Source organism: Lepidochelys kempii, chromosome 6, assembly GCF_965140285.1.
Source record: "Lepidochelys kempii isolate rLepKem1 chromosome 6, rLepKem1.hap1, whole genome shotgun sequence".
Lineage (NCBI taxonomy): Eukaryota > Metazoa > Chordata > Testudines > Cheloniidae > Lepidochelys > Lepidochelys kempii.
This window is the reverse complement of record NC_136385.1, coordinates 57,802,210-57,825,933: the sequence shown is the minus strand read 5'-3', so window position 1 is coordinate 57,825,933 and position 23,724 is coordinate 57,802,210. Positions and strand designations below refer to the sequence as shown.

Genomic DNA, 23,724 nt, shown 5'->3' with positions numbered 1-23,724 from the left:
AATCTTTTTATTACTGACCTGGGCACAAAAAGTGGGAGTGTGCTAATAAAGTTTGCAGATGATACAAAGCTGGGAGGTATTGCTAATTTAGAGAAGGACAGGGATACCCTACAGGAGGATCTGGATGACCTTGTAAACTGGAGTAATAGGAATAGGATGAAATTTAATAGTGAGAAGTGTAAGGTCATGCATTTAGGGATTAATAACAAGAATTTTAGTTATAAGCTAGGGACGCATCAACTAGAAGTAACGGAGGAGGAAAAGGACCTTGGAGTATTGGTTGATCATAGGATGACTATGAGCTGCCAATGTGATATGGCTGTGAAAAAAGCTAATGTCGTCTTGGGATGCATCAGGAGAGGTATTTCCAGTAGGGATAAGGAGGTTTTAGTACCGTTATATAAGGCACTGGTGAGACCTCACCTGGAATACTGTGTGCAGTTCTGGTCTCCCATGTTTAAGAAGGATGAATTCAAACTGGAACAGGTACAGAGAAGGGCTACTAGGATGATCCGAGGAATGGAAAACTTGTCTTATGAAAGGAGACTCAGGGAGCTTGGCTTGTTTAGCCTAACTAAAAGAAGGTTGAGGGGAGATATGATTGCTCTCTATAAATATATCAGAGGGATAAATACCAAAGAGGGAGAGGAATTATTTAAACTCAGTACCAATGTGGACACAAGAACAAATGGATATAAACTGGCCACTAGGAAATTTAGATTAGAAATTAGACGAAGGTTTCTAACCATCAGAGGAGTGAAGTTTTGGAATAGCCTTCCGAGGGAAGTAGTGGGGGCAAAAGATCTATCTTGCTTTAAGATTAAACTCGATAAGTTTATGGAGGAGATGGTATGATGGGATAACATGGTTTTGGTAATTAAATATTCATGGTAAATAGGCCTAATGGCCTGTGATGGGTTTTTAGATGGGGTAAGATCCAAGTTACCCGGGAAAGAATTTTCTGTAGTATCTGGCTGATGAATCTTGCCCATATGCTCAGGGTTTAGCTGATCGCCATATTTGGGGTCGGGAAGGAATTTTCCTCCAGGGCAGATTGGAAGGCCCTGGAGGTTTTTCGCCTTCCTCTGTAGCATGGGGCACGGGTCACTTGCTGGAGGATTCTCTGCTCCTTGAGGTCTTCAAACTACAATTTGGGGACTTCAATAGCACAGATATAGGTGTGAGGTCTTTTTTAGGAGTAGTGGGTGAAATTCTGTGGCCTGCATTGTGCAGGAGGTCAGACTAGATGATCATAATGGTCCCTTCTGACCTAAATATCTATGAATCTATCTATGAATCTATGAGCAACTAGTTTTAAAACACAATACAAATGACAAATAATAATAATAATAATAATAGGCCAAGCTTACAAGGGCACACAACACTCAACTTGAGGGCATTTCTGGATCTGTCATGTGATAACTTTTGAATACCACATCCAAGCAATTCCAATTTTCACAGAATATTCTTTGCCTCAGTGGTCTGAACTCCTACTGATTTGCAGGAAAATCAAATTCCAAAAGGCTAAAAATGGGGAACACCTGGAGCCCTACTATCTATTTAGCACCATCCCAGCTTCAAGCACCTCACAATTGTCTACAGATCAAACAATTAGTTGATGGCACCAATTAATGCCTTCAAACATAATACTACTGCTCATCCTTCCAATAGTTTAGCATGTTGACATACTGTATGACTATCCCCCAGACAAGTGATAATGAAGCATGCACACAGCCCTGGCATTGGGGGAGGAGGAAATGGCAGACCCTAACAGGAGAAATGGGAAACACAGCCCCTAGCTTCTGTGGACGAAGGGACTGGGGGCAGATGAAACCCCTGAAAGAGGGAGATTAGGGGACCCTGGTTTGGGGGAACAGGGGGCACCGAGAAGTAGGAATGCGGGCACACACAAAGTGCCAGCCATGGGAAGAGGAATGGAGGCACACAGAACCCCCAGGGCAGATTGGGGAAACTTGATGGAAGGGACAGAGCCCCTGCAGGGAAGAGACTGGGAGGATTGGCAGAGAATGCAAGGAGCCCCTGCAATAAGCTCAGGTTACAGAAGCTACGAAGTATGTGTTCCCCTAGAAACAAAGTTTGCCCTATGCATATTCTGTTACTGGCTTTAAACCTTGCACTGTCTACAGCTTTGTAGTTATTCCTGAAGTCAAACTCCAATGGCTGGTCTACACCTAAAAACTTAGGTCAACCTAGCTATATTGGTAGGTGAGAGAGAGAAACTTCTCACAGAATTTTCAGGTTTTTACATTCATCCTACGGATGTAAATATTGTTTAAAAAGTGAACTGCTTAAACGATTAAAAAATATTTCATTTAAACAGTTAACCGATTAAAGGGCCAGCACAGGGCTACTCTGGCTGGCGGGGCCACTCCGGCTGGTGCGGGGCCGGCCTACAGGTTAACTTTTAAGGCAGGTTAGTCTTACCAGTTAACGGATTAACATTTTACTTCCCTAATTCATCCCCCCTTATTAAATGAGCATCACTCTAAACATTCTTCCCATTTAAACTCTGCTTGCTTACTTTAATCAGCATAAGACCAGAACACTATTCAATGTGTACTCCTATTACGCATATGGTAACTATCTTACTATTGTACTTCTACTGCTGTTTTATCATTTCAGTTTAATTGACCCACAATACATTGTGTTCTGTTTTGGTTGTCCAGGCTATACTCCTAAGATACTGCTATATACAATTTTCTGCTGAAATATCTCAAATGAGAGGAGCAGATGTTTCTTAATGGTTTGAGCGGCAATATCTTATGCAACAATTGGAGCCTTTGTCTGTTTATTAGAGTTGGATCAATTTGTACCTAGTCTCTCGGGCCTGGTCTACACTACAAAGTTTTTTTTTCAGCACAGCTGCCAGTTTGGGTGTGAAAAACACACCCCTTAGCCAATACAGCTATGCCAGCAAAACCCCCAGTGTAGATGCAACTATGCCAACAAAAGCACTCTTCGATTGGCACAGCTAACGTTATTCAGGGAGGTGATGTAGCTATGCCAGTAGGAAAACCTCCTTCTGGCAGCATACTCCGTGTCTATGCTAGGGGGCTCTGCTGGTATAGCTACGCTAGCAAAGAATTTGTAATGTAGACAAGACCTCAGTGCTTTCACACTAATTTTGCTTTATTCTATGACTGCAGTTTTTTCGTAATTTTTTTTAAATAAAATTGTTTCACTTATTGAGAAAATGTCTGCAGCATTTGGGCCTGGTTCTTGGATATCTCCCTCTGAGAAAAGTAAATCAGGTTACAGTAGTTTAGCGATGGGGACATTTCAGATTTCCAAAGTTATCAGGTAGCCTAGGTTAGATTCATGATCTAGACTGCTGTCCAGTATAACCAACCTGAAATGTCAACTGCTACTATTGTCAACTGCTACCAAAATGAACTAGAAACTAGTTTAAAATCTAGAAAAGACATATGTCAATAAAGAATGACAGTCTTACACAATTTCCATTCTGTTGTAACTTCAGATTCATCACTTAGGCTGGAACTCAGGATCCAATCCTTATGAAGTATTTCGCTTCAATGCCATAAACAAAAAAAAAAATCATCCCCAAAGGAGAACAGGTAAAGGAATGAGCACAGAATGGGATATGATTAAAAGTTAGAGTCTCTTTCTTAAATCTGAGACTTTCAGCCCAAATTAGCAGATGAAATGGTTTGCTGATGTCGTCCTCTGCCTACAATACTTAGGCTTCCATCGATCATGCGAAGGCTGTTCTGGACAGCCTTTGAAGCTGTCTGACAGACAGCTGAGATTGACCTTGCCTCATAGCAGAAGGGGTCTGATTCCCACTTATAAGGAATACTCTACAGACAATGTAGGTTACTGGTTATTTAAACGACTCCAGTATTCCATAAGTTTTAACACTAAAAAGGTCTGGTACTCTAAAAAGTCAGTCCACCACTTCTTTTTGTTTGACTTGTGAGAACCACTGACCAGTTCCTTCCATTCACCAGCTCCATCAGTAAGTCTGCCTTTAGGCTGACCAGTTGACTTGAGGGTATTATGGGACATTTCCGGAGGCTGATCAGAGTGCATTAAAGCAACACCTCGTTTACACTGGCACCGCGGCACTCCAGTGAGGGTGCAGCAAACGTTATTCCACTCACCAAGGTGGAGTACCAGGAGCGCTGTAGCTGCGGAGTAGGAGCACTTTACGTGCCTTGCCAGTGTGGACGGGTAGTGAGCTAGTGCGCCTGGGGCTCCTTTATCGCGCTGTAACTCGCAAGTGTAGCCAAGCCCATATTTTCATAACACCCCTGTGAAATGAGGGGATATTACTATTCCAATTTCAGATGGGGAACTGAGACACAGAAATTAAGGTCAAAAGCATTCACTAATTTTGGGTGTCAAATTTGTCAGCTCTAGTATCTTATTTTTCAGACTACTTCGCAATACATGGCACTTGGTATATTAAAAGTGCAGATTCCATTGACTTCAGTTGCAGCTGCGAGTGCTCAGCACATCTGTAAATCAGACCCCAGGTGTCTCATCAGGCACCCAGAAAACGAGGAACACAATTAGTGACCACCTGTAAAAAATCTGATTTAAGCAACTTGACTAGCATCACATAGGAAATCTCTCGCAAAGGCAGAAATAAAATCCATTTCTCCAGGGCAACATTCAACTGTCTTAACCCAGAGACCCTCCTTTCTCTTGTTGCAATCCCTGGCCTTATTTACGACATACATTCTAACTTCTGCAAGAAATGAAGTGGGGGTGCTACAGACAGCAGCCTTCTTTTCTACACTACCTTGATCCAGCACAAGTGGAGGTCTATCTTGGGCACTGAATGAGGCAGGCTGATGTGGAAAAAATAGTATATGATCACAAAATTAAAGACTTTATCAATGCATATGCACCAGGGGACCAAATGAAGGTTGCACAGGTGAGATGACACACTCTGCCTGTAACTTTCACAGCTTTTTTTCAAAAGGTATGTAAATTAGCCAGATTTGAACAGTTTTTCATGGGGAAGGCAAAAGACAAATCCCTGACACAAAGGTCATGCCCCTGTCAAATTTCAAGTCCCTGGTCTAACGCATGGGGGAGTACTACAGCTTCTCAAAGAAACGACTGCCAGAATTTAATATAGGCAAAACATTTCTCCTGGGCCTCATTCTCCGTAACGGCTAAACTGTTCCTTTTTGGTTGAAACTTTCTAAAATAAGTCAGGCTGAGGTGACAGGTTTCAGTGGTAGCTGTGTTAGTCTGTATCAGCAAAAAAAAAAAAAAAAAAAAAGAGTCCTTGTGGCACCTTAGGGACTAACAAATTTATTTGAGCATAAGCTTTCATGGGCTAGAACTCACTTCATCAGATGTATGAAGTAAAGGATACAGGAACAGGTATAAATACACAAAAGGATGTGGGTTGCTTTACCAAGTGTTAGGCAGGTCCAACGAGATAAATCAATTAACAGCAGGATACCAAGGGAGGAGAAATAACTTTTGAAGTGGTAAGGGAGTGGCCCATTACAGACTGTTGATAAGGAGCGAGTAACAGAAGGGAGAAATTAGTCTTGGGGAAATTAAGTTTAGGTTTTGTAATGACCCAACCAATCCCAGTCTTTATTCAGGCCTAATCTAATGGTATCTAGTTTGCAAATTAATTCCAGTTCTGCAGCTTCATGTTGGAGTCTATTTTGAAGTTTTTTTGTTGAAGAATTGCCACTTTGAGGCCTGTTATTGAGTGACTAGAGAGATTGACGTATTCTCTGACTGGTTTTTAAATGTTATGATTCGTGATGTCAGATTTGTGTCCATTTATTCTTTTGCATAAAGACTGTCCGCTTTGGCCAATGTACTAGAAAAATTTCAGCTTGAATGGCTAAATTGGCAAGGTTATAAATAGCTGAAGGAAGTGCCTAATAACGGGAAGTGTTGGGCAACCTTAATGTGCAGTGCTAGCATCCACACCTACAGTAGAACCTCAGAGTTACGGACATCTTGGGAAAGGAGGTTGTCCATAACTCTGAAATGTTCGTAATTCTGACCAAAGTACAGTTCAGGCTCCAGCAGCAGTTGGCTGGCAGCTTCCTTTCAGGCAGCTTCTTTCCCGGGATCTCCCTCCTGGGCAGCGGAGGGGTGTGTGAAAACAGTGTGTCCCCCTCCTGGCCGGGGTGGGAGGGTTGAAAGAGGCACAGACCCCTGTGCTTCCTCGCTGTCTGCCGCTCGGGCTGCCTTGGGCTGGCAGCGCCAGCGTCTTCACCTCCTAGCTCTAAGTGGCTGCCCCACGCATGGGGGTGGGGGACAGGCAGCTCAAATGTGCCTACCTTTAAGATGCAATACAGACACAGTACAGTATTTGCTTTTGTGTGTGTGTCCGCTGCTGCCTGATTGGTTACTTCCAGTTTCACATGGTGTCCAGTTGACTGGTCAGTCTATAACTCTGGTCTTCATATCTCTGAGGTTCTACTGTATATGACAGACTTCAACATTATAAGCAGAAATGTAACAATTCTCATTCACTAGTCATTACAATGGAGTATCTCTAAATATCTCAACTTTTAAAAACAGAGCATTTTAATTAGTTTTTAATGGGACAATATTTCGGGCTGTTTAAAGTGCAGAACTTTTTTCTGGTGTCTTCCCTTTATGGGATTTATGGGTGTTCGCATACAGCCACACTTTCACACTCACATGCTGAAAATAAAAAGAGACCAGTATGTGAGAATAAAGAGACGAGCTAATACAACAAAAAAACAAGATGGAAAAATGCAATACTTGAAATGACATGGAGAATTTGCAAACTCTTCAGCGCTCAATCTTCTGGTCAGTTATTATAGGGAAGGGATCAGGGATCAGTAAACAGGATCATCCAGGGATCTGTACTGGGACCAGCGCTATTGAACATATTCATAAATGATCTGGAAAAAGAGGTAAACAGTGAGATGGCAAAGTTTGCAGATGATACTAAATTACTCAAGATAGTTAAGTCCAAAGCAGACTGCAAAGAGCTACAAAGGAATCTCAGAAAAGCGATTTGGCAACTCAAAAGTGTTCCTATTCTTCTTGCAAACAAGGCAATTACTGTAATCTTTCCAATTTGTAAATGGGTTATAGTTCAATGGTCTTATCTTCTGAAATCAAAATCTTGATAAAAAAAGTTGCTCTAAAACTAATCAAGAGGAAATCCTTTTGAAATAGAAAACTTTAATTTTTATGTAAAGTCTGTACAGCCATACAAATTTTTCTCACTACAGTCTGCAGTTTTATTTCCACTCTACAAGATGCCTTGATACCCTTCTCCCGGGGTATAGTGAGATAAATAAAATTGGAAGTTAGGGTGTTAGACTAATATCCAAATTTTTCCTATCAGACTGTGAAATAAGTTTCCAAAGAAAGTATTACAAGTCCTATTGCTCGGAACACTTAAAAGGAGACTGAATAAGTGCAAGAAACTGCACCAAAGAGCTTAGAACAGTAGGGAAGTGAATAGTCTAAATGGTTTATTCTGATTTTTCCAGCTCTTCCTGGCTTTAGAAGAAAACAGAGGCTCTGAACTTGAACTCTGCTGAGTTACTGCTGAGAGAATTCTGCACCAAAAAATCAAAAATTCTGCACATTTGTCGATAAATAAATGTGGAGGCTCCAGTGTGGCAGTGGCAAGCACAGGTCTCTGGCTGCATGGAGGTAAGAGATCATCCTGCAGCCCCCGCCCCAGACTCAGAGTAAGGCTGCACCTGACCCTGACACAGCACAAGGGCGGGGCCTGCCCAGAAACAGCCCAGGGCCCAATGGGAGCTGCGGGAGCAGCGCTTGTGGGCACGGGCAGCACCCAGAGACCTGCTGCCTCCTCCCCTCCCCTCCCCAGGGGCCACAGAGACGTGCCAGCAGCCAGCCACTTTCGGGAGCAGTGGGGGGGAAAGCGCCTCCCAGCCAGAGCCTGCCCTTCGCACCCACTCCTACACCCCAACCTCCTGCCCCAGCCCCCTCCTGCACCCAAACTCCCTCCCAGAGCTTACACCCCTCACTCCTTCACCCCAACCCACTGCCCCAGGCTCAGCCAATGCACACCCCACAGTTGAGAATGTTACACTGATTTGTGACAATCCTTGAAGAATTTTGGATCTATAAACTGTAAGTTACACTAATAAAAAGTAAAACTCATGAAATGTTCAGTGGATTCTATGAGATTAGGTGCAGTGTGACCATATGACCCCAGCACCCAAACTCCCTCCCAGAGCTTGAACCCCTCACTCCTGCACCCCAAACTCCTGCCCCAGGCTCAGCCCGGAGCCCCCTCCCACACTCCAAACCCCTCGGCCCCAGCCCAGATCCTGCACCCTCTCCCGCATTCTACCTGTAACAATAGTAATTTAATTTCTCCAACTCCACCAAAAGTTAAAACGTAACTGCAATAAAATAATTCCTGTCATGATTAATCTATACTCTAATCATACCTAGTTCTGTGCAACTAGATTTCAAAGTTCACATGCATTACTTTTGGGGGGGGGCAGGCGGGGGGGTTAATGTTTCCTAATCACTGTTTGTCACGGATTGAAAGTTGGCAGAAACACAATATTGCAACATATGTGCATCAAGATTGCAGTTTTACTGATGAGTCAATGCAACTAGAGGTGTCTCTACTAAACTTGTGAATCAGTTAAGAGTATATATTTTCACAACATGGTACTCAAACAAGACAAGTCCTGAACAAGAAATTTTGCTCAACTCAAATATTTTGCCTGTACTTCTTGAAAATAGTTTTTAGTAGTGTCCAGGAATACCACTTATTTTTTACAGTGTGTAGCATTTCATGGCTGTGATAAAGTATGGAAATTGTCAGCCTAAAAAGAGAAATTTTCAGGGTACATGAAAGTGAATTACAAAGAAATCCCAACATAACCTTAACCAGAGTTGTAACGTTAGTTTGAGAATTTGACTTGGAGTAGGGATTGTGAGCTCGATCTACGAAAAGGATATAGGTGTCTAACTGCCAGTGAGCACATGCACAGACACCTTAGTCTAAGCACCTAGCTCACGGCTTAGGAACTGCAAAAAGAATTTGTTTCCAATCCGTGTCACTTCCTTAGGTTTGACTCCTCTTATTTATCCATATTGCCCTATATTATTAGCATACAATTACAGCAATGTTATGATAATAGAAAGATTCAGAATCCAAACAAGTGAATTCGGTGTCACTATTGGCAGTTTGTATTTAAAGAAAAGCTACAAAGCTCAGCATAACAAAGATACGTACACAAAAGTATATAATGTCACTCACCTCCATCCTTCTAAAAAACTCAAACTTGTGAAAATATGATGGATATTGCAGGCACTGAAAGCAATTTGGTCCCGCACTTGATCAACATAAGTGGTGTGAGAAATAACGGTTCTCTTTTAAAGAGGATTTAAATCAATCATATTTTTCTTGCTGTTCAACATTTGGTCCAAATGTCCTTACTCATTGTAGACCTGATGCTTTCACTTAGAGCTTTAAATCCTCAAAACTCTGTTATAGCATGAATTATTCCTTACTAGCATTAATAATCATTAAGGGTGCATGTCTGTCACAGAGTGACTTTCCGTGACTTTTGCAATGGTGGGTGCTGGCTCAGGGGCTCCCTGACTGGGCAGCCCCTGGGCCAGCAGCAGCAGTTTGGGTGTGCGAGAGGAGGTTCAGGGCTGTGGGAGAGGGGTGGGGTGTGGGATGACACTTACCTCGGAGGGGGGAGGGTGGGGGGCTTCTCAGCTCCGACCAGCATGTTCCTGCAGCTCCTAGCTCCTAGACCAATGGGAGCTGCAAAGCCCATGTTTGTTGCTGGAGCAGCATGCAGAGCCCCCAAGATTACCCCTCCCCCTAGGACCTGCAGGGACATGCGGAGCCAGGTAGGGACATGTGACCCTCGCCAACCCTCTCCCCCACAGCGCCAGAGGGGGTCCCAGGCCGCCACCCACACCTCTTCCTCCAGCGCCAGTGAGGGTCCCAGGCCATGCACCATCACCTGCCCAGATCACCCCAGGGCCCCCCAGCCCAAGTTTTAGTTAGAGGTATATAGTAAAAGTCGTGAACAGGTCATGGGCCATGAATTTTTGGTTACTACCTGTGACCTGTCCATGACTTTTACTAAAAAAAACTGTGACTAAAACAGCCTTAATAATCATCAACTAAATGTAACCTTAGTAACTGTTTTACTTTAAGTATAAATCCTACTAAAACACTAATATTATAATGAAACAAAAATTGTCAGGCAAGGTGCAAATTGTGAACAAAATGGCAAAGAGAAATTACAAACAATAAACTGAAGTTAAATAGTGAAATGTTCCAACGGGTGCATGACAGGCACTTCATTCATTGGCTGTTTCGCAAAGACCCCACAGGTCACACTCATTAACTTTATTTTTTTCCTTAGAACATCCAAAATGCAGGGATTATCTGTTCAACAAATAGTGACAGGGATTGAGGGAGTTATCAAATCCACAGATCAAATTGGTCACAGCACCACAATCAGAACAAAAGCCCCCAGGCTCCCAATCTTGCATTTAGTCCACTAGACCACACTACCGTAATGTATTTATGACTGTCAAAACAGAGAATTATCAACAGAAAATGTTTATACTAAAGCCAGATCCCTCTTCCCTTTACACACTTTACTATTATTTTTTCCCCTTGGGACCTTCATTCTAGGTCCTTATCCCAAATTTGGGACTTGGCAGGCTCATGTGGCTGAGATATTGAGGCAGAATGGGTTGTGTTTCAGGGGGCTGAGATTATCCCTGAAGCACGTTCAAGATTCGACTACACATAAGCCTGTATCTAAGACTGATTTTCCACTGTTTTCTTTAAACTATTTTAACACATAGTGTGTCTGGGGTGCAGGGAAGGTTAAGCTATACTTAGGGCCTTACCAAATTCACAGCCATGAAAAACACATCATAGACCATGAAATCTGGTCTCCCCCGATAAAAATCTGATCTTGTGTGTTTTTTTACCCTATACTATACAGATTTCAAGGAGGACACCAGTGTTTCTCAAACTGGGGGTCCTGACAAAAAAGGGAGTTGCAGGGGATCATAAGGTTGTTTTAGGGAGGTTGCGGTATTGCCACCCTTATGCTGCACTGCCTTCAGAGCTGGACAGACGGAGAGTGACGGCTGGTGGCCAGTGAGCAGCAGTGGGTGGCCAGGCGTCCAGCTCTGAAGGCAGCGCCCCGCCAGCAGCAGCGCAGAAGTAAGGGTGGCAATACCATACCATGCCACCCTTTTCTTCTGCGCTGGTGCTGGCTCCACCTTCAGAGCTGGGCTCCCAGCCAGCAGCTGCCACTCTCCAGCTGCCCAGCTCTGAAGGCAGCCCCACCGTCAGCAGCACAGCAGAAGTAATGGTAGCAGTACCGCAACCCATCCCTAAAATAACCTTGCAAGCCCCACCCTCTACAACTCTTTTTTGGTTGGGACCCCTACTGTTACAGATTTTAATAGCTGAAATCATGACATTTATGATTTTTAAAATCCTATGACCATGAAATTGAACAGAATGTACTGTGAATTAGGTACGGCCCTAGCTATATTACAGCTTTCATGTAGTTTTGGATGCACCCAAGCAGTTCACTGGTGAGAAGTTTTGCTGGATCACCCTAATCTGGATTTGCCCTGTCCCCCACTTGACACATTCCCACAGCAGCAGCTCCCTGCTACCAGCAGGGAAACACGCATCCCCCGCGGCTGCGTGGAGACAGATCAGGAGCACGCCAAGAAACAGGGGAGGCCAGGCAGGCCCGCCCCGTGCGGGGCAAAGGTGGCGACCAGGAGTAGGTCTCCGGTCCCACCCCACCCACTCCGCGCAGGGACTCAGCGCAGGTCGCCCCCCACCCCGGATAGGGAGGGTTTGGGATAGGGAGGCTGCCTGGGGCAGTGCCAGCCGCATGGGGTCCCAGCGCGGAGGGCCCCACTGAAGGGAACGGGGAAACCTCAAGGGACCCCCCGGGGAAGCCCCTCGCTGAAGAGGAGCCCCGGGCCGCTCCGGGGCAGGGTGGGCAGCCCCGAAGAAGCGGACTCACCTGCCCAGGCGCCCAGCCCCGGGCCCACCACCAACGGGCTGCCCAGCACCCAGACGCGGAGCCCGGCCAGCAGGCGGTAGGTGGCCCGCACGACGAAGTACACTACGCTCAGCACCCCGACCCAGTAGAAGAGCCCGCCATTGGGGAGACTTCCTAGGACCTCCATGCTCCGGGGGCGGAGGACAAAAGCAGACTAAACCCTGTGGGCCGGCGCTGACCCACACCCGTAATACAGCCCGCCCACCACTACTTCGCCATTGGCTAAGATGCCTCTCACTCAAAAATATGCTCCTCTTCCATTGGGCAGCGCTTCTCCACCCCGCCCCCAATTCTACAGACCACGCCAACTGTCTTCTCATTGGAAGATAGGGATGCTCATCAAACGCTCCCATTCATCTGTCTCCTGCACGCCACGTGGTCGACTTTACGTTCCTACAGCCTTTGGCAGAGGCACTTGTCAGTCACACAGAGCGTTCTGTGGCCGTTGGTGCCGTCGGGGCGGGTAGTTTGAACTAAGGTGCAAGGTCTCTGCCAGCTAAGCCTCTGGAGTCCCACGCAGGGGAGAAAGAATCCCCAGACTGGGCCCAGCTAGGGGGACAAACGGGCACTGCCGGGGGACCTCTTCCAAGCCCTGAAGGCAGGAGATCCCAGCAGCTCACCAATACCTGTAAAGTGCAGCTTGCAGTTGCTGATTTGCAGCAATGTACTTAACACCAATATTGTCATACAGCTGCATAACTGTGTATGCCTTTACCAGTGTTTAGGTAATAGACCTCATTACAAGTAGGGGCCTTCCTACTCTTGCTTTTGGACTGTAACCAAAGCTCAGAAAAGTGAGACAGGAATCCAGCTGTGCAGTAGGGCAGGTGCCTAAGCTGCTAAAATCTACAAGGCAGAATGTTTGACTCATATCATGGCACAAGACCACATATAGACTAGAAATCAGATATCTGTGCTATGTCACAGTATGTGAGGCTTTTCTAAAATAAGGGACACAAATGTTCTATTTTCAATAGGACGCAGGACCACATCAGGGACATTTTGCTTCCCTTGGAAATGTGCAAAGCCACCAGATCCTCATCCTCTAAATGAATGAATAATATTAGGAGCTTTCTATGACACTTATGGAAAAAAATAAGAGCACCTAGAAATGGCAGAATAAGAAAACTTTATTTCAGCTAGGACCTATTGCAAAGATTTTCAGCAAGATCTCTTCTTGATGTGAAAGGTAAGTATATTGTTGCAGGTTTCAGAGTAGCAGCCATGTTAGTCTGTATTTGCAAAAAGAAAAGGAGTACTTATGGCACAATAATCATAATGAAGGCCAGAGTTTGTAAAGCAGTTTGAGCATCTTTGGAAAGAATGGTTCTGTAACAGGGTGCTTGGAGGGCCAGGCAGCCTAGTGGCTGGCATGCCTGACTTTCAGCCCCTTGTTTCCCTGGACGCTTAGTTTTTCAAGTGGTGGGGGTAAGAGGACCCAGGTCCTCCCATTCCACTGGAGGGGGCACTCCAAGCACAGAGTCTAAATCCACTGTCCTGGACTACTTCCTACCAGCATCCCTTCAGTTTGGAGCATGGCCCCTATTGTCCAATTTGCTGGGGTGGCTTGCCTCTCATGGATCTTGGGCAGTGCCCAGCCATGGTCCCAGGCTCCTTTGGGCAGGGTAGTCATAACTTTGGGCCCCACTAATCAACGGTTCAGCGGCGGGTGGGATGTGCTGGGAGGAGGGGGCGAAGTGGGATGGGAAGAGACAGAGTCGGGGCAGGGGTGGAAAAAGGCAGGGTGATGGTGGTGCCTTGGGGGAAAGGGCAGAGTGGGGGCAGGGCCTCAGGGTGGAGCAGGTGTGGAGCTGACTGAAGAAAGTCACGGACTGAAGAAAGTCACCACCTGTGCCCACACTGTCTCTGGTCTGCAGTCACCCAGTTACCAGAGACTCCTAGGTCTCCTCCACAGTCTCCCTTGGCTGGGAGACAGAACATGATGTCTTGGCTGGCAGGCTACCTTTCAGATAGGGCAGTAGTTAGCTCCTGTCCGTTCACCAGTCAGCCTGAACTGGGCCAGGCTCTCTTCTTTTCTCTCCCCTCCAGGCCTGGCATTGACTCCGGGTATCATGGGGTGGGGCTAGCTGGGCCCAAAGGCTCTTCTTAACCCCTGCCGTGCTGATGGGCACTTTCTCCATTTCATCACAGGTTCAAAAAGTTAAAATATATTATTATTAGTGTATGACTGTCCAGAATAACAGTAGTTCAGGCACGTGTCTGTAAGCCGTATATACCATAATGTAGTTTCTGTATCACAGAGTTATTTCTCATGTGTTATGCTCCCTGATGCATCAGATTCGATCTTCCCATCATTCTGAGTTGTGTGCTCCAAACATTTTTAACAGGGCCGGCTCTAGGTTTTTTGCCGCCTCAAGCAAAAAATTTGTCACCCCAAGCTCTGAGAGCGCAGCTGCCCAAGCAAAAGAAAAAAGAAAAAAAGGAGGGCCAGAATGCCACCCCCGGAATTGTGCCACCCCAAGCATGTGCTTGCTTTGCTGGTGCCTAGAGCCGGCCCTGATTTTTAATGTAGTTTTTCGTAAAACAGATGACGTTCCCCCACTTGTGTAGGTCACGATAACAAGAGTCTGTTATTAGGGAGCTGCTTTGCTTTTAGTCATACTGCTTGATATTGACTTCTTTTCCTTGTTTACACTGCTTCAATCAGAGCTGGCCCTATGTACAGTGAAGCAGGCCACAGGTTGAGGCCCTTCACTTCATGCAAGCTCTGCCACGCACAGGCTGGCCCTATGTCCCACAGCAGGATTGTACAAGGATGAGACAGATCTCTGTGAGACACCCCTTTTCTCTAGTACAGCAATGAGGCCAGAAGAAGAATCAACACAAGCCCTGGTTTCCCTGATTCCAGCAACCTGTGCCCCACTCAAGCCTCTTCCCTCCTTTCCCCATCCCACCCCTCTCTAAACCCCAAGCTTCAACTTGCCTTCTTCCACTTTGGTTTTCTTCACTCTTACCCTTATTGTTCTTTATTGGCCGAGTTTGAGTATGGAAATGATTATTCTGAGTTGACTTCCCTTCTAAGTCGTCACTGGAACACTGTATTGTGTCAATTATTATTGCTCTGGTTTCACTGTTGGAAGTGCTCTTGTGCAATTTCATAATAACCTTAGCATGTCTGGTAACCTGGGCCATGTTTCCATGTATCTTATGCTGTATCCTTAATCTGTTGAACTCATCTACCACAAATCTTTTGTGCTTAAGGCTCTTCCACATATCTTTTAGATCATACCCCCTTTAACCTCACCATTCTACTCCTGAGCATGGCCATGTATAGTCACTGGAAAATCTTTGTGCATGCTGCAAATTCTATTGATTTAGCTACCTATATGACCCCGTCACTATAATATCTGAGCGCCTCTCAATTATTAATAGATTGTCTCTTCATAACAACCCTGTGATGTAGTAAATTATAATCCTCATTTTACAAATGGATAACTGAGACAAAAACTGGATTAAGTGACTTGTCTATAATCACATAGGAAGTCTGTGCCTGAACAAGGAGTTGAACCCAGGTCCCTTGAGTCCCAGGGCAGATTTCCATTCAGTAAAACATCATTAATATTCTAATTTTACAGCAGATTTATTTAAATTGGAAAATAGAGACTGCTACTGAATAATACAGTAGCCCAATATTGTAATATAGTAGTCCAGGGTTGTTTATTCTGATATTAAATTCAGTCTATATTATGCTGTTCCCCCACTTTCAGTTTTCAATATATCATAGATTTTGTATTGACATTACATTGCATAATACCATAGTGCAAGTTGTCAGAGATGAAGCTGGACATTGAGGCCTGATCTACACTACAGGGTTAGGTCAATGTAAGCTGCCTTGCATTGACCTTGCTGTGGAAGTGTCTTTGCTTAAATTTGGCTCTGGCCGACACAAGTGTCTCCCTACGCTGATTTAGTAACACCACCTCCCAGAGCAGTGTAGAGTCATGGTTGATGTAATTAGGTCAATGCAGTGTCAGTGTAGACGCTGCATTGATTACATCAACTGCTACTGACTTTCAGGAGCTATCCCACAATGCCCTATACTGACAATACAATCGATAAAAGTGCTCCTGACGAGAACGTGCACTGCCGACACAAGGAGCCGTGTGCACACACACAAGCAATTTAGTAACTCTAATGATTGTATGCTGACGTAAATTAAGTTGACATAATATTGTAATCTAGACATGGCCTTAGTATGTTGGAAGAGGAAAGTTGTGGGGTTTGGCACCTGGGGAGGCATAGGAAGCAGTCCGGAATTTTTAGTAAAAAATGAGCAGGATGTTTCTACTAAAACGGTCAGCAGAGAAATAGTCAACAATGTTGATGTTTAAATTGTCATGTTCTAGCATATCAAGCCACTGAGATAAATGGGCAGATTGCACCTCTCTTAGTTATTGTTTTGGCTGGCTGAAGGTCCAGGAAGAAATCACTGATTTATATTCCATTCATATTTTCGTGACCATCTTTACAACCATAAGGACTAGAAAAGTTTAGATTCTGGAGCACTGTTCTGTGTGGGAGGTAGATTCTGCAGCTAATTCTGTGGCCTCAAATTGTTATGCAGTCAAAACTACACAGGATCGTTTCAGGGGACAAGACAAGATGTCACGTTTATTATAACACAATTTCATTTATGACCAATAACTAATATCTAATACCTATGTACACACACACACACATCAAATGTTCTGCAGCTGCTAGATAGGTACCAGTCCTGAATGTAGCTTGAGTTCGTGGCTTGGGTTCATAGCTTGTGGTGGCTAACTGGCCAGGAATGCCAGGCACAAGGAAGAGCTGGGTCTCTGTTGGGCATGCACCGATGCCCTTCCATGTTGGCAGCAGAATATTACCCTCCAAAGTCTTCCATCTCACTCATCCTTTTTTGTAGGCTTTAGTTTGAATCCAGAGTCTATAGGTCTTGCTGTGTCATGCTGCCTCTGGGTTTGGTGTGATTGATCACCCGCCAATTGCAGACATGACTTTCAGCCTGGGACCTGGCTTTGACGTTTCTTCAATTGTACTTTTGTTCTTTTCTTTTGAGGGTGGACTCTTCTTGCTTTGTCAGGGCTGTTGTCTGCATCTTCAGCCGTTGGGTGTTTACACTTTATTTCATCAGGACAGGCTTGGGCTGGAGATTGATTCCATCATCCATTCATACCTCATTCACACATCTAAACTAAACTAGTAAGATTACAGCAGGGTTTTGCAAAAATGAAGGTTGCAGCAAGCTTTTACAAAATGGAGTGAGCATTTTAAAATGGCATTTGGGACAAGTTAAAATGGAGTTTGAGTTACAATATGGACAAGTATAAGGAATGGCAAACAGTGAACAGAAGTTACAATATAGACAAGTATAATGAATGACAAACAGTGAGCAGAAGTTACACTGTTGAAATAGTGTAAATTTCAGCATTTAAGCAGCAATTTGATTGAAAGTGAAAATCAATTAGCCAGTTATTGGGGTAACTGATTTTATGAATGAATATTGTTTCATTTATAAAACTTTGCTTATGAAGTTATATTCATAAAGTGAACAATTAAAAACAATTTCATTGATCAGTTATACAAAATTCACAGATCCCAGTCAGGTGCAAGCCCCTGTGGTCCTGTGTTGCTAACACAGTAGCAGAAAAGGATGTAATTTTACCATAATCCACGCTCATGTAACATAGAATCATTCTGCCAACTGGGGCCAGTACAGCCTCCACAGCACTTCCAGAGCTGAGAGTGAGAAACTGGGATTAGAAATCAAAACTTGCTCTTCAGTGTGGCAGCACAGACAAAGCTGGGCCATAGGGCCAATTTGACAGCCTTTTGTTTAGCGTGGATTTTGTACTGGTTTCTCTGCTAGTTTTGTTCTAGTTCTAGTTCTGGATTATCTCAATATTTTTCCTAGTTCCTGTCTGCATTTTTATGCCCTCAATAGGGTAACAACTAGGGATGAGTAAACTGGTTCTAACAGGAATTGATCCACACCTTCACCCAAAAATCATGTCACCCATTTTAGAATCATAGAATCATAGAATATCAGGGTTGGAAGGGACCTCAGGAGGTCATCTAGTCCAACCCCCTGCTCAAAGCAGGACCAATCCCCAACTAAATCATCCCAGCCAGGGCTTTGTCAAGCCTGACCTTAAAAACTTCTAAGGAAGGAGATTCTACCACCTCCCTAGGTAACGCATTCCAGTGTTTCACCACCCTCCTAGTGAAAAAGTTTTTCCTACTATCCAACCTAAACCTCCCCCACTGCAACTTCAGACCATTACTCCTTGTTCTGTCATCTGCTACCACTGAGAACAGTCTAGAGCCATCCTCTTTGGAACCCCCTTTCAGGTAGTTGAAAGCAGCTATCAAATCCCCCCTCATTCTTCTCTTCCGCAGACTAAACAATCCCAGTTCCCTCAGCCTCTCCTCATAAGTCATGTGTTCCAGGCCCCTAATCATTTTTATTGCCCGCCGCTGGGCTCTTTCCAGTTTTTCCACATCCTTCTTGTAGTGTGGGGCCCAAAACTGGACACAGTACTCCAGATGAGGCCTCACCAATGTCGGATAGAGGAAAACGATCACGTCCATTTTCATCTTTTAAAGAGTGAATCACTGTATAATGGAAAGATTTTATGAGTGGGGTTTAATTTTTTTCATAAATAAAACTGAAAGCAATCTCTTAGATTATTTTATAATCCTAACCCATGCTTTGAGCAAGATGGGCCTCTGCTCTACCATCCCAATAACTTCCTTGTCTTTACCTAGAACAAGTCTAATGACACCTGCTGATGTGAAATTACAAACAGCACACACAAGGCTGTAGAAACATTGAACCTGCATACAAGACCAGCCCACAGGCAAGAGTTATAAATTTGTCAGCAGGGAAACCAGAACATAGGGGAAATTGTGTAAAATGTGTAGCAGGCTGATTATCCACAGAAAAGTCAATGCACTACTTTTGCAATACTACAGCACGGGGGTGGGATGGAATGCTTTCCCAGTCCTACCACTGATCAGTTTATGCCTGAAACATGAGAAAGTATGACTGTCATAACTTTTGTACTAGTTAGTGTAAATACAACTGTGGCAGTGTACTCAAACAATCCCAAATTATCCTACATAATACACACCTTGAATACTGGCTGTGCATTGAGCATCTCAGTGGAGATAGAAGAATACAGAGAGCATCTTTTCCCTGGGTCACAGATAAATTGTGTGGCTTCAATGCAGCCATTATTGCAAACTTGAGGCTGTATTACCCCATGCTCTAATGCACAACCTCCTCAATGGAAAGAAAATGAGGATCCATGTGGCAGGGGATCCTATAGCTCTGACTTCTCCCTCTTTCTAAGGTGCCACAAGTACTCCTTTCCCTTTCACATTGGTACACAGAGTGCTAGGAAACTACAACTCCCATGAGGCATCAAAGTGGCTCAGCCATAGGGTGAGACCATGGTGCTTCATGGGAGATGGAGTCTGGCTGCAGAACAGAGCCCAGAAGAGACAACAGAGGGAGGAGGGACCTCCTATAAAATACAGCAGTGGCTCAAGGGATGGAGAGATTAATGTTGATTCAAAATCAAATGTTTCAGTTTGGATCAAACCAAAGTGTAACATTCTTGGTTTCCTGATAGAAAATTCTGCCAAAATCTATCTTTTGCCCTGGAAAACTTTGATTTCAACATAATCCCATTTTCCTGCAAGAAAATATTTAACTTAAAAATTTTGACCAGCCCTAATATTGGGCCAAATCGTGTGATCCTCGTTCAGGCAAACCACTCACTGAAGTTAATACAGATTTGCCATTGACTTCAATAGGAGCGGGACCAAGTCCTCTCGAGGCAAGGCTTTTTGAGATCAATTTATTACTACTATTATTTATGGCTTGTAGTAATATTAATATATTGAACTAGTATTATTTTTTACTTCTCCCGCTCCCTTGCCCCACACATGGAAGGCATATCCAAATCTTGCCACTTCCTCTTTCTCAACAATCGCCAAGATCCACTCTTTTATTTCTATTCTCAAAGCAAAATCTCTCACCCAGGCTCTCATAGCCTGTTTTAACTACTGCAGTATCCTTCATTCTGGCTTCCCAGACACCATATATTGGTCCTGTTCAGTCCATGCAAAATACAGCAGCTACATTCATCTTCCTCGCCTGTCAATTTGATTATGTCACTCCCTTCTTTAAAACTCTTCTCTTGCTTCCCATCCACTATCAAATAAAATTTAGATTCTGGTCACCACATTCTAAGCTCTATATAACTCTGTCTCTCCCTACTTATCCAAGCTTGTCAAGCTCCATGTTGCGCCTATTCCCTCTGCTTTGCTAATGCTCCCAGCCTTGTCTGTTTATTTGTCAATCTCCTCCATGCCATCTTCCATGTACTCCCCAAGCCAGGTACAATCTCCCCGCGCTCACCTGCAAAGCCCCTATGTTCTCTGCACATAAGTCCCTTTTAAATATCCACTTATGCTGTGCTGCTTACAGTGAATCGGACTGACTTGCATACAAATTGTATTTTATTTTCTGTTGTTCCCATTCCATTTTCCCTAACCTTTGTCTTCTTGTTTGTCCTTAGATTGTGAGTTCCTTGGAGCAGGGACTGTCCTTGAATGTTTGGAAAGCATCTAACACATACTGGGTGCTACCATAAGTAAAAACTGAATAATATTACTGTAATGCCCTGTGACTCCATTCAAATCAGGGCCCTGTTGTGCTAGGCACTGTGCAAATACAGAGTTTGAGAGACAGTTCCTGATCCAAAGAACTTACTTAAGAAAAGATACAACATGTTGGTGCAACAAACAACTGGAGGGAAGGAGGTAATGAGGAGACAGGTTGAGTGGCTTTAGATGAAATATACATGGAAGATCATTGACATTATTACATTAATTGCAAAGTGTAGCAAGCCCAAGTGAATAAGACTAAACCATGTTTTCATATTTTTAAAATACATTTTTATTTTAATAACAAATACATGCCTATGTTTCCTGTTATGAAAGAACATACCATAGCATGTCACTCAAACAGCATACATTATTAATACAAATCTAAATAAATTATAGAAGCCTGTGCGCATAATCAAATTGTATCAAACAATTAAATCTACGGTGGAATTTAAGTTTTGTTGGGTTCAACAACACATTGTAATCTGGATTTCTTTGCACTTGAACAAGCATATGCATTAGGTTTGATGCTGGTGATGCAGCGAGCCCAGCGTGTTAACTGATACACATGACATAGTATTGTGATGTAGGAGAATATCTTTGTGAAGAAGTGGATAATTAGCCAAGTCAGCATGATGTGGAATTATCCATGTATCAATTACTATTGATTCTTGGTTTTGATGACAATGAATAAATTTGTCCATAGAGCAGTTTGAGTTGCCACTAGTATAATTTTGCTGACTTTCTGTATAAATACACCGCATGAAGTAGCTGTTGAGTAGAATAACTTAGGTCACAATTTATTTTTTCCTGTTTATACATCTGATCCTGACAAAGCACCACTCCGGATCAGGCTCTCAGAGAGCTTTCTCCCTACCAAACCAAACCTGTATATTATTCAGTGAAACTTGGTTACATTTTTTAGGTCTGTACAATTGATAAATGGAAATGTAGGGCCCAGTCCTGTAGCTGGTAGTCAGGCAAACCTCTAATTGTCCTCAGTGAGGGTATTTTCTGCATAAGGACTTCCATAGTGGATTCATAATTACAATAGCAAGGGCAAACTTGCAGGACTGACTTTTTTTTTTTCCTTTTGATGCTGTTTCCTTACCTTACCTTACCTTTAGTTAGCAGCAAATAATACTCAACTCTTCTACAATTTATATAATTAATTCCAAGGAATGCTTTGATTTAAATATAGAGATCTTATGTATTTTCTCTAAGACAGTACCTGCATGTGTGTATGTGTAAGAGAGGCAAAGAAACACTCTACTATAATTTTAAGAGAAAACAATACAGCTATAAAATTGTTTTTATGCCATGACTGTGACAATCAGGTCCCAGACTCCCAAGGAAAAAACAGGGCATCTGAACCCCAAAGAATGAACAATTGAATCAACTGGTTGTATACAATGTTTTTGGGTATAACTATATGTCATATAAAGCCTTAGTGAACACTTGTAATGTTGTGAACTTGATGGTCATTAGGAGATATGTATATAGGTTATAGTTATGAATATATGCATAGAAAATTTTGATCATAACTATGAGGCAACTACAGCATCACCTCACAACAGGGTGGTGAAGCAATCAGGCAGGGAGAGACACTTTTCAGGCTAGTTGTTTACACGAATCCAACTTAAAGTACCCATCCATAGTCCAGCCAGGAAGAGTCAATTGTGGACTATTAGAGTTGACGGAAAGACATTGAAACTGAAAAGAAAACACCAGTCTTGGAAAACTAAGGCTATGTCTACACTACAATTTATGTTGGCAAAGCTTATGCCAGGTGCAACAAGGTCTCCTCTTTTTTTGCTGATACAGACTAATGCGGCTACCACTGAAACCTGTGTGAAGTATGTGTCCCACAGTGAGCTGATAATGGGGGGCTGTTTTCGCACTTTCAGGAGTGATGAACCAGAGGGGAAAAGTCAGAGTGGCTGGTAGTTAAGACTTGAGTAGATAGATTTGGGGAGACTCAGGGCTGTTGGTATTATCCTGCAAGGAATAACTAAGCTGGTAGAAGACAGGGAGAGACCTTTATGGGTGTAGGCTGGCTACTGGTATCAGAGCTCTGAGCCGTAACAGCATAGCATTAAGGTCCCCAAAAGTACCAGGCTGGCAGTGACAGAACCCCTTACTGGTCTGAGTGATCCCCAAAACTTCACAATGACATTATATAGAGAATGCTCTCGCCCATCTACAAGGTAACAAGAGTCAGATTCTTGCATTGCTTTTGAGTGGGATACAGTGGAATTATAAATCATTAGAAAGAACATGTGCTCACTGTGGTTGCACAGTATAGGACTTTTCTTATTATCTATATATCAGGGGTTGTCAAACTGGTTTGTGGGGAGCCAGTATATAACGTGTGATCTCCTGCTCCTTGTTTTCATCTGCTTTTACAAGCACCCAGGCTCTTCTTTGCAGTAAGGAGCCTGGACATTGTAAAAGAACCTGGAAAGGGGGGAAGGAGCCAGCTAAGTTAGTTCTATTAGGTGCTACTGCTATATTAGTTGAGGATGAAACAGAAGCTATGCTGAGGGACTGGGAGCCCCCCGCAACATGAAAGGAACATCCAGAATACAAGTGAATCAGACAACTGAGTAGCATGTACAGGGAAACAGGGGAAGGGAACCAGGCAGAGGACAATATGCTTAGGGAACCAGGCAACTTACCATTGTGTGTCCATGGAAGCATCTGCTGCAGTTACCACAAGGATGTTATGCAGTTCCAAATAGGATCAGTACTAGGAGGAGAAGCAGCCATGAGATAGTCTATTAAAATGCATTCCACACTATGAAAATGTTTGCCCTAAATCCTCAGAACCTGCCCAGTTTCTGTTGTATTACCTGCTCAGGCCCAACCAGAGAAATTTGGAGCTCCAGTACGTCGTGTTGGCTGGGCCCCCACCCTCCCATTTTACTTTATTTACACAAAGGTTACAGATTTTTGGAGGGGAAGGGGGCCCTGT

General features: G+C 43.7%; 1 protein-coding gene and 1 long non-coding RNA gene across 5 annotated transcripts in view; both read right to left on the bottom strand.

Moving 5' to 3' along the window:
• The window catches only part of HSD17B12 (hydroxysteroid 17-beta dehydrogenase 12), a 153,335-nt gene extending 141,070 nt beyond the window's left edge, over nt 1-12,265 (bottom strand). The window contains exon 1 of the mRNA XM_073348046.2: nt 12,033-12,265. Within this exon, the coding sequence (XP_073204147.1) occupies nt 12,033-12,198 (166 nt within the window). The 5' untranslated portion in view covers nt 12,199-12,265. The remainder of the gene's footprint in view (nt 1-12,032) is intronic.
• Nucleotides 12,266-16,675: 4,410 nt separating this feature from the next.
• The window catches only part of LOC144930657 (uncharacterized), a 99,250-nt gene continuing 92,201 nt past the window's right edge, over nt 16,676-23,724 (bottom strand). For 2 of the 4 annotated variants that reach the window (XR_013635946.1, XR_013635952.1), the window contains exon 8: nt 16,676-23,499. This is a non-coding gene — a long non-coding RNA (uncharacterized LOC144930657). The remainder of the gene's footprint in view (nt 23,500-23,724) is intronic. The other 2 variants (XR_013635947.1, XR_013635948.1) reach the window with 2 other exon arrangements.